This window comes from Octodon degus, unplaced genomic scaffold (genome assembly GCF_000260255.1).
Source record: "Octodon degus isolate 3935 unplaced genomic scaffold, OctDeg1.0 scaffold00004, whole genome shotgun sequence".
NCBI lineage: Eukaryota > Metazoa > Chordata > Mammalia > Rodentia > Octodontidae > Octodon > Octodon degus.
The window spans coordinates 34,072,313-34,083,688 of record NW_004524580.1 but is presented as its reverse complement, the minus strand read 5'-3'; the positions used below and the strand labels follow the sequence as shown (position 1 = coordinate 34,083,688).

General features: G+C 39.2%; 1 protein-coding gene across 6 annotated transcripts in view; it reads right to left on the bottom strand.

The window, feature by feature from the left end:
- Ric8b (RIC8 guanine nucleotide exchange factor B) overlaps window positions 1-11,376 on the bottom strand; it is a 130,268-nt gene that overhangs the window by 30,539 nt on the left and 88,353 nt on the right. For all 6 annotated transcript variants that reach the window (XR_002821419.1, XR_002821420.1, XR_002821421.1 and 3 more), the window contains exon 8: window positions 5,242-5,386. Coding sequence is in view for 3 of the 6 variants with exons in the window: in XM_004623861.2 (XP_004623918.1) it covers window positions 5,242-5,386 (145 nt within the window). In the remaining 3 variants the exon portion in view is untranslated. The remainder of the gene's footprint in view (window positions 1-5,241; window positions 5,387-11,376) is intronic.

Genomic DNA, 11,376 nt, shown 5'->3' with positions numbered 1-11,376 from the left:
TTTTTTTTTTTTGGTGGTACCTGGGATTGAACTCAGGACCTTGTGCTTGCCAGCAAGAGCTTATTCTACTGAGCTATCTCCCCAGCTTATTTGATTTTTCATGTCTATTAATACTTGTTTTATATTTGTGGGTGCACTGGTATTTGTTTCATATATATTTATGATTAAATTGTTTATTTACAAGGATGTAGTGACCTTTGTCTCTCTAAGTTAATGTTGGCTTGCAATTTACTTAGTCTATAAATAGAATAGCTACCCTGCTTTTTTCTTAGTTCCTGTTGCATGGAATATTGTTTTTCATCCTTACATTTTCAGTGAGCTTTTTTTGTAATGGGGATAGAACTCAGGAACTTGTGCTTGCCAGGCAGGTGCTTATGCCACTGAGCTATCTCCCAGGCTTCAGTGTATGAATTTCTTTTTGAATTAAATGTATTTCTTTCTTTCTTTTTTTTTTTCTTTTCTTTTCTTTTATTTTTTTTTCAATGTTTTCAAATTTATTGGCATAAAGCTAAATGTATTTCTTATATGTAGTACATTGCTGGATCTTGCTTCTTGATCCATTCTGTCACTCTATGTCTTTTGATTGGTGAATTGAGACCATTAACATTGATGGCTGTAAGTGATATGCACTGACTATTTCTTGTCATGTTATTTTCCTGTTGTTGGCTCCCCCCATTTTTTCTACCCTCTGTTTGACTTACCTGATGGACTCCTTCTGTTGGGGTTCATGAAGTTCTCCTTGATATTTCTTTCTAGTATGTCCTTCAAAATATTTTGGAGTGCTGGTTTGGTGGCCATCAATTTCCTCAGATATTCCTTGTCATGGAAGTATCAGTTAGTTAATTTATTTGGTACAGGGTTTTGCTATGCAATTCAGACTCAGTGATCCTCCTGTCTCAGCCTCCCCAAATGCTGGGATTACAGGCATGTGCTGGGATTACCGTGGTTTTGGGGCCGGAAAGGCACGTCTGGGGTTCTGGGCCAGCATGGCATGCAGTACAGGGGATCATACTTAGGTCCTTGCACTTGTCAGACATGTGTTTACACCATCAAGCTTATGCTGCAGCTCTCTCCATCAGTTTTGAAAGATAGTTTTGTGGGGTATATCATTCTGAGTTAAAGGTTGTTTTCCTTAAGATGTTGAAATACTTCACACTTCAAGCTCTCCTTGACTTGAGGGTTTGTGCTGAGAAGTCAGCTGTGATTCTGATGGGCTTTCCTTTATAGGCAATTTGTTTCTTTTTTGTAACTCCTTTTAAGATTCTATTGTTCTGTTGAATTTCTAGAATCTTGACTATGATACACCTGGCTGTAGATTTGTGTGTGTGTGTGTGTGTGTGTGTGTGTGTGTGTGTGTGTGATCATGTCTATTTGGAGTTCTATATGCTTCACTTATGTGTAAGTCAAATTCTTTTTCCCTATTAGGGTGTATGTCAAAATCTTTTTCCCTATTAGGGAAGTTTTTAGCTGTGGTATCTGTGAACAGTTTTTAATTTTTATTTTTAATATTTTATTTGTGCTATCTCCTGCTTTTTCATTGACATCCTTTTCATGATCACTAACTGCAAGCCTGTCTTCTATATCTGAGATTTGTCCTCATGCCGGCTTATCCCGTTGTGGTACTTTCAATGGAAGTTTTATTCTCCTAGGTATCTGCTTGATTTTTTTTTTTTTTTTTGGTGGTACCTGGGATTGAACTCAGGACCTTGTGCTTGCCAGCAAGAGCTTATTCTACTGAGCTATCTCCCTGACCCTTGGATATCTGCTTGAATGTGCCTTATGGATTCCATTTTTCTATGCTGAGCATTGATGGCTTCCATAATTTTCTTAAGCTCTTTTTTTTTTTTTAATGTGTATCTGTTCAAGAGTCACTGAGTATAGTTTTCATTGCAGACGTCATCTCTGCAGTTATCTGAGAAATTATTTCTGACTTGATTTTTTTCTAGTTTCATTCAGTTGCTTTGCTCTTCCCACTTCACAGAGGTGAGGGGGGTAGCTTTTGTATTGTCCCACCTCAATGCCCCCTAGATTTGCCTTTGCTGAACTGGGTATCTGGGGTTGCATCTTATAAACTGCCTATGGTGGGTTAATTTATTGCTAGTATTTAGAACCTTTATGAGATGATTTTCTCCAAGGTATCTTCCAGGTGTAGCTTGCTTTTGATTTTTGAATCTGTTACAAGATTCCACATCTTCAATTTGTCCGGCATGAGAAGGTGCTGCCTGCTTGGTCCAACTCACTACCACCTAGTATAGTCCTTCACTGGTTCTCTGGTATCATGCCACAGTGTTTTGTATGACACTCAGTCAACTTCAGTCTTGGAATACCACGAGGAATAGCTGTTTAGAACAATTATGTCACTTTTGGTTACAGTGATACCATCAGCAATAACAACAGCATTAAGCACTGCCTAGGAAATGAGAAACTGAGATAACCATTGATTTGGCACCTTTGAAAGTATGAACTATATTTGTGGTTATAACAAAGTCTGAAAGAAACTAGAAATTATATGCAGAGTATAAGTCCTTAATATGTCAATTTTTCCCTCAGGGGTTAAAATTTAAAAGGGTGTGGAGAGAATAGAGAGGTAGAAGAGGAAGCGATTAGACATAAAGCTAGAGAGCAAAGGGGGATCATGCTAACTTTGGGAAACTGGTGCAAAAGACTACAGGGAAAGAGAGAAAAAAGATAAAAAAGAATAGAACAGATCAAGAACCAGAGAGAAGCTAGAAACCACATTCACACTCATATAAAAACAAGATCAAACAATGAAGGAAAGAAAGAAACCCCCCAAAACAAAAACAAAACCACCCCTCACATACTACAACAAAACAAATGAGAGAGAAAAAAAGAAGAAAGTTCACTTCTAGGTTTGTCTCTGCTGTCACTGGTAGACAATGTGTGGAGACAGAGTCCAGATCTGTGTGGATTCATCCCAGCAAGACAGCAGTAGCTTTTTGGTGATGTAATGGATGACCTCAGTGAGCCCCCACCTTCTACAGGCCTGTGCCCACCTGGGAGCCCCTAGATGGAGCCAGCAGCAGCCCTGAGTTCTGAGCTCAGCGACACCCTCTCCATGATGGCTCCTGGCCAATCCCTCTCTCTCAAGGGACCACTGAGCCTTCAGCACTCACCACCACTTAGTACAGTCCTTCTTATCCACTACTACACTTCCCTGTGGAGGTCTCTCGGACCACCAGCGATCACTGTGTATCCGCAGGTTTGAACCACTCCTCGCACACAATGAGTCTCATCTCAGGGAGAAGGTGCTGCCAGTTATCTCCTTCTTCAGTGTTGACCTCCTTCTCTGTTGAAGTTTCTCTCTTCACTTTCTCCATGGGCTTCAATTCATGTGCTTCAGATCCTTCCTGTATCCAGGAGACTCACTTCCCTATTTCTTGCTTCTTTGAGTTGCTATATTCCAGTGTCTAGATGGCAACTCTCAGAGCTTTCTCTGCTACTGACCACTCCACCATCTTGGTGCTTCTCCTAACATTACTTTCATAATGTAACATAATTCTATTTCTTGTATCCTTGGGAGATACCCCATGTTTCTGCCTTTTCTTTCAGGTTTCTTCTTGTTAGGACAGCATTCTACCACTTGCCAGACATGTGATCATGACCATTCTAATCAACAGTACACCCTCAGATGGAAAGGCATCAGCCATTCATGAGGGCTCCAGTTTTCTTGCTAGTTAACTGTCCTCATGCATCAGGATTCAAGGAAGATCTGAGGTAATCTCCCCCTTCATTTTAGAAACACAAGAGCGTGGCTGGGTGTGGCAGCACGTGCTCATAGTCCCAGCTCCTCAGGAAGCTGATGCAGAAAGAGTACCTGCACTCAGCAGTCTGAGACCAGCCTGGGCAACACAGTGAGATCCCATCACAATGTTCAGCGGTATGTTTCATGTCTCAAGTGAAACAAGCATAAAATATTAGACTGTTATGAAAATATAGCTTATGGGCTAGAAAAAGGAAGGGCTAGCACAAGCAATTTAGAATGACAGGGAAAGAAGTAGGAGTCCTCTATCTTAGTGTCAAACAGAGACTATGACATCTGAATTGTGGCAGTCTTAAGAACATTTCTTGGGGTCACTAATCATTTTTCCCCAAGGTCCTAGCACACATTCTGTAAGATCATGCTGAGGTAGACAGCTCTCATGATGTTTAAAGTACCTAATTTACCAAGAAACAAACTGTATTGTTCTTGCCTGACTGGGGACTGGTCATTTCTTTCATTTTCTGACAGCCTATCACTTTCACATCAACAGGGCACAATCTACAAACACACATACATGCAAACACAACTTCGCTTTTCATATTAAACAATTTTTAGCTTAGATGAGTTTCTATCCTTGACCACCTACTACATGACCCACATCATACTCTAAAACCCATCAGTAGAAAACAGCATATCAACATTACTCAAAATGCCAAGAAGAACAGGCACAGCTTCTTAATATTGATTAAAAATCCACCGAAAGATCCCTGAGATCAGCTCCTACTAGTGGAAAATAAGAAACTCACCTGGGATGAGGGTTAAAGGGATGATAAGGACAGGGAGGGAATAGAAATGAGGGAGGCAATGGAAGGAAGGAGAGGTATTTGTCTTGGGAAAAAAGAATTGCTGTCCTTCATTTTGTAAGCTCTGACTCAGAAAAGACTTCACAGAATTTCTAGTCTGCCTAGTCAATGCACTAATGCAATAAAAGTTGTCTTTCTTAAGGTACATTTGATTCAAATTCCATGTATAGCCAGACTTCTTAGCTTTTTACTGGCAATTATGCTTTGTTCATTACTTTTTGACTTGGAAGGGCTTTTCATAATGTATGAAAACTGCATTTATATTTCTCAGAAAGACTGATTCATCAAAAAATGGACTTAAATACTTGGTTTTAGTTATACCTTACATAATCTCAACCTATAGAAAGGAAGGCAAAATAAAAACAAATACATACTTTAGTAGATAGAAGCTATCTAAAACCACCAGCTTTCTTATTATTTAAAAGAGGATAAGAAACATGTTGAAAATATGTAGTAGAACATTGCTTGTGATATTATCCTTCTTCAGTCACTTGCAGTCACTCTCTAAGGCCATGGCTATGAAACTACCTCTAAAAACACCATTAAATGGTGAGTTTCCAAATCCACAAGAGAAAAGAAACATTGGAAAATGAAAGACTAAGGAAGTAAAAGGCAAATAACCATAGCTATAGTTAGACAAGAAAATTGATACTATACTTTGGTTTTGCATTTTTGTATTCCTCAGTGTCTGTATCCTCATCCTCTGAGTACCAATTATCTCCTCTTCCTCCAGCCAAGAGGCCCCTGGCAGCCAACAGTCCTGCAGCATTCCCATAGCCAGTGTACTTCAGTAGGCTGTCCACTGTGAAAACAGAAGAGGTTATAGACAGGGATCTGTGGGTATGCCCCATCATCATCCACCACACATCCACACAGGGAGGTATGAGACACCTGCCAAGCAGTGAGCCTTTATAGAGGCATTCTGCACCTCTGTTTGGTAAAAGCTGGGCCCCTGTCACTGGCAGGTAACTGATAAAGGTCATGTTTAAAGTTTCTGACCTCTAATGTTTTTTTAAAGTTCAGTTTTATAGAAATAATAAAGTAAAGATAGCGAAGGTCAGATTAGGATTTTTCCAGGAAGGTACATAAGGGAACATCTTTAACTATTTATAATAATTAGGGGGAGAAAGGTATGAGAAATAAATAGATTCAAAAATAGGATAAGCTAATTTTTAAGTTAGCAGCAATACATAAGCACATGAAGCTCACTGAGAAGATAGGCCCAAGAGTTAGTCTAACTAGGCTTCAATAATGGCTTTACCACCTACTAGCTGGCTGACTTTGAGTAAAATATTTTGCATTTCTACCCAAACTTTTTGATCTATAGAAATAGAGGAATTTCTACTTCATATGTTAATACATGCAAGGTTATTAAAAAATATCTGGCACAAAATAAGTACTCTTTCTTTTCCTCTGGTAATATTGGTAAAATGCTTGGGACAGAAGAGAACCCAAGGAAACACTTGGTGCAGGTCCTTGGTAAATGTTACCTTGCCAACAGCGTAGGCTGATACCTCTAAAAGATGCTGACATACAATACTTTCGTGAAAGAACCTTGCACTACAGAGATTTTTTCCTTGGTGATCTGTAAACATCATTAAGGAAGATACTAAGTAATAATCACCAGCTTTATGTAGGAGTGCTTCCCTTCCTTCAAGTACAATTTCAAGGCGAATACTAGTGTTTAATCAAAAGATAAAAACTGACAGAATTTACTTAAGGCTTTCCGTAGAATGTTATTTAAATGTCTTTCCAAGGACAATCATAGAAAACAACACAGTATCTTACATAAAGCCACAGTTGAAATCCTGCTGTAATGGAGACCACTGACCTCAAAAAAGATAAAATAAAGCTGGAGATGATTCAGAGAAGAAGAAGCTAAAATGACTTTAGGAACTTGAGAGCTGTAGTGAATGAGAAATAGGCGGAAGGAATGGAGTGCACTGTGTATATACATACACACTTGATCAGAGTGAGAAATCCTGGGTGAACATCACCCAGGACAGTTTTTAATTAAATTTTCAAATAACTGAACTATAGTGTAGTGCAGATACCTTTAACACTGGACAGAGGCACTCTGAGGAAACAAAAGGAAGCCCTCTTTTCAAATAATATAGCAAACTGAAGTTTGTGCAAAACAGAGGGAAATAATATACATGAGATTCAAATTTGACACTTTCAACTTTAAGACCTTCAGTAACTGTGGTCTCTTCGGTAGCAATTCTCAGTGGATGCTGGATAGGACTATGTCAGAATATAGTGATAGATCATACAATTTTCTGAATAAATCTGACATACTCCTTGTCACCAGTGCCTCCTCAAATAAAATATTTACATAAATTAAGGAAACCTTGATGAGTTATCAGCGGAAGAAATGAATTTTCTGTGTATATAGGTATCTTTAATACTCATCCCGGGCAGGTACAATGTCACGGAGGAGGAAGAATCAGAGATCTAGGCCCACATCACACCAACACATTCATTGTACACATGATTGAGAAGGTTTATTTTGAATTTTTTTGTGTGTTTGGGGTTGAACTCAGGGCTCATCTACCACCAGGCTTACTATTATTAGTTTTAATAAAGATACTCAGTAGTAAAAAAAAAATAAGATTCACTGAAATTATTAAAGTTTAAATTGAGATGATAAGAATAAATGGTTTAAACAAAAAGAACCACAAAACAATGTAAAATGACAAAATGACTAAAGATTAAGATAGTTAAAAGTGATAAAAGGCCAACATTGGTGGAAGAAAATGAAATATACTACTAAACAGCTGCTCTTTTATGTAGAAAAATCCTATTTTTATGAAAAGAACATTTCTTACTCTTTCACTGGAACAAATGTACCAACTCTGTAATAGACACTATGATTTTAAAAAAATGATTTAAGACAAATTTTGCCTTCAAAGCAGATAAGGCTTTAGCCAATAGTTTTAAAGTCAAATGAACTTTTGCTAAGTGGATAATATACCTAAAAATGTAGGGTAGAGAAGGGGAGATAACTGGAACACAAGATCCTATAGCAGGAAGAACTGGTGCAACATTGGAAGCTACTTTTTAATCTAATTTTTAAATACATCACAGAATATCCTGTTTGACACTGGGAGTTTTAAAAAGGAAGGGACTGAACCTGGCTGTTCAGGTGATCTGCCAAAGGTGAAGAGAATATTTTCTGGTGGTCCTCACTTGACCAATACATGCTTGTTTTTTGTCATAGTAATCATACAGTTACATGAAAACGAAATAATTCAGCCTTCAGGCAGAAAACTGTGAGCAGTATGTCCCCATGCATTTCTCAGAATGACAAGAGGAAAGCAACCGGCTCTGGTGTCACAGCACAAATGCTTACACACATACAGGGTTCCTGGATTCAACCATGAAAGCGGAGGTTTTGCTGTTTTACCAAGAAGAGAGAACAGCAGAGCCGTATTCTCCCCTGACACCATCTGCAAAATCCTTTGCTAGTCAAATACTGCAACTGTGAGAATTCATTCTAGCAGCTTTCTCTAACCAGTCTCACATCTTTTCATCCCTTATTCCACATAACTGTTCAAGGTATCTTTGCAGAACAAAAGTAGGATAGCATTGCACCCTGGGTAAAACCTCTGCTGTTTCCTCAGAGCTGAATGGGCTCTCCATTTGCAGCCTTGCTTTCTTTGCTAAATACACTGTGGATGCCTCATGTATTGACCCTTCTCTGTACATACACAGGCTACTTTCCATTTTCTGTCTTCTGCAAAGATTTTCCCTCCTTCTTCTAGGCTGCCTCAGCTCTTGGCATATTCTTGTTCTCTTAGGAAGATGACCATTAAACAATGAAAAAAACCATCCTTGAGCCAGTATGTATTTCTAGACTCAATTTATAGAAAGCTCAAGTGTTTGCTCTTTCAGCAAACATTCAAGGAGCTCTTGGGGCTCTTACGATTGGTAAGGTACTTTGTTAAGCATGAGAGATCTAAAGAAACTCAAGGTCCAGGATGCAAGCTCAACGAATAAAATGCAGAATTACAGTACAGCACAGGTCAAAAGTACTAAAAACAAAAAAATAACAATGGCACAAAGGAGAGAATGAGGGACTGTGCCTCAGATGTTAGCGAAAGGTCTTCACAGAGGTGACACTCAAGCTGGTATTCAGGGAAACCACAGCTCACAGGGCTAACGATGGGGACGGCCATCCCATGCAAAACACAGCATTCAGTATGAGTGAGCAGGAAGCATAATGTGGAAGTGGTTTAGCATCCACTAGAAGTAAGCCAAGGAGGTAAAGTTTGGATTTCACCATGTGGGTGACTGTATCATTTTAAGTTTTATAGAGAAATGACAAACTGTATTTTAGAATAATCCTTGGCAACCATATGGAAGACAAACTGAAGAAGAAAACCAGACTAGAAACAAAGATTTGACTATTTTAATAGCTAGCTTAAGAAAATAATTTTAAGGATCTGTACCAAGATCATGGTGTGGGAACAAAAATAGAGGGATACTTAAAAGAGATTATTTAGGAGGTAAGATTTAGTTCTACAGGTAAGGAAAGAATCTTGGGAATCTTCGAGTTTTCTGTGTTGGCAACTAAACCAGGGATGGTAGCTTTCAGAGGAAAAGTGACCAAAGGGTAAACATCGACCTTAGACATGAGCTAGAGGTGCCTGTCAGAAACCCAAACAGATGTCCTCAAGTAGGTGGCTAAACGTGATGGACTTGGGAGAAAGCTTGGGGCTGGAGGCACACAGATTTGGAAACCTATTGAGCAAAGTGGCTGAAGCTCGAGCCAAGAATGAGATTACTCAAGGAGCAACATAAAGTGAGAATGAGGGTCAAACGATGACTTTAGGGGCAAAGACGGGAATTAGCAATAAGACTGAAAAGGAAGAACAGAGGTCAAAGGACCTCTAGGAGTTGCATGGCAGCACAGAAACAGGGAGTAGTCTACTGTGTCAAGTGTTATAAGACACAGTAAGATGAAGACCAAAGCCTGTGCTGTGGAAGGCTGACTCTCCTAAGCAGCGTTTTTAGTGGATTCTGGCAATGGGGTGGAGGCAGAAAGCAAGCTCCACTCCTCCTGGAACTTGTAAATAAACTGCTACTTGCAGCAAGGGGAAGGCTCAGTGCACAGTAACAGATTATTCTTTCAAGATGCTAGAATATAAGGACAGTGATATGAATACTACACAGCCGTGGAAAGCTATAGGGAGGTTTTTTTGTTTGTTGTTTTACAAAAAAGAATAACAACTCACAGGACATGGCTTCTGGGAAGGCAGGAAGGGAAAAAATAAACAGGAAAGGGAGAATGCTTAGCTCCAAGCTCCAGGCACCTACTCCTCTGAGACTGGAGTGGACAGTAAAATAAATGTAAGAGTGGGATTTTGTACGGAGGGACCTGGAGCCTAATTTACCTCTGTAATTCAACCCCGAGGCAGATGGGGAACACAATGGAAATTAGTGAATATGTGAGGAAAGGGGAAGAAACCCAAGCAAGGCAGGAGGTTATTTTACAAATCATCATCTTTTGATTAAGCTATGTAAAGCCTGTACTTAAGGCCTACAGTGCACAACTTGCAGAGTGGTGATACAAAGTTCAGTTATCTCAAGACAAAAGAACATGGTGGTGGCACAAGCACAAGTCAGTCTTCAGCCAGCTGGAGATGAGGGTTAGCCTGGCATGAATGGGTATTAAGACACCTGGATGCTCCTTCTGCAGCTAGATTTTGCTCTGTTCTCTCACTTAGCTCCATTTTCCTCTTCACGTAGTCTGTGCTCCTAATCCAATTTAATTGCTGCTTATTGTCTATGTTGTGGTGTGACCTTTGAGAAATCACCATTAAAGTGCTTTCATTTTTACTTTTTTACAGACAGGGTCTCGTGATGTAGTTTTGGCCGGCCTTGAACTCGTGGTGACCCACTGCCCTCAGCCTCCCAGCTGCGGGGGCTACAGGAGTGAGCACGATGGTCTGCAGAGTGCCTTCACTGAGGCTTAGATTTGCACATCCTTTAAGGTTCAGCCACTTTCACAAATCATCTATAATTTATTTCATTTCGAGAGTCTGCCTCCAAATCCAAATTCCAAAATCTGATGACTTTTAAGTTATAAACAGACTACAGACTTTTTTGGGCCAGAAGTTAATTTTAATTAGCTGGAAACATTTAAAAGCAGTGAGATTTTATGTAAAACGTCAGCATCTCAGCTTTTCATGAGAAACTTAGATGATATAACACTGGCCACGTGCTCCTTATAGCTAGTCCTCAGTGAAGCTGAACAGCAGCATCCTCTTTCCACCCTCCTACAACCCACTCGTTCCTCCCAACGCCCAACCAAGGGCTTGTTGGAAAGCCATCTTTAGTTGGATGGCTTAGGTCTGTGCACTTTGTGTAAGAAAGTAAGCTACAGCAGGCAGAGAGCTTGTTTACCTTGTATTCCTCTGTAACCTGAGGGCCTGGCTTAAAAATTATTTTTAAAAGAATACTTATTCCAAAAGAGTACCTTATCACCAAATTGGAAGTAAAATCAGATGTTTATACATACAATTGTCAAAATTCAAATGAAAAATATATTACTCTGCTGATGTGGATTGGTTTTGGCTCAAAGCCACAAAGCCAACTATTCCAAATTTTTTAAAGATTAATAAAATCTACTTATAAATAAATAAATAAATATATATATATATATATATATATATATATATACTGTATCTGTTATGACCTCACTCATCAGTAATGAGATTATAGTTAGACATATATTGGATAATATACCTAAAAATGTAGGGTAGAGAAGGGGAGATAACTGGAACACAA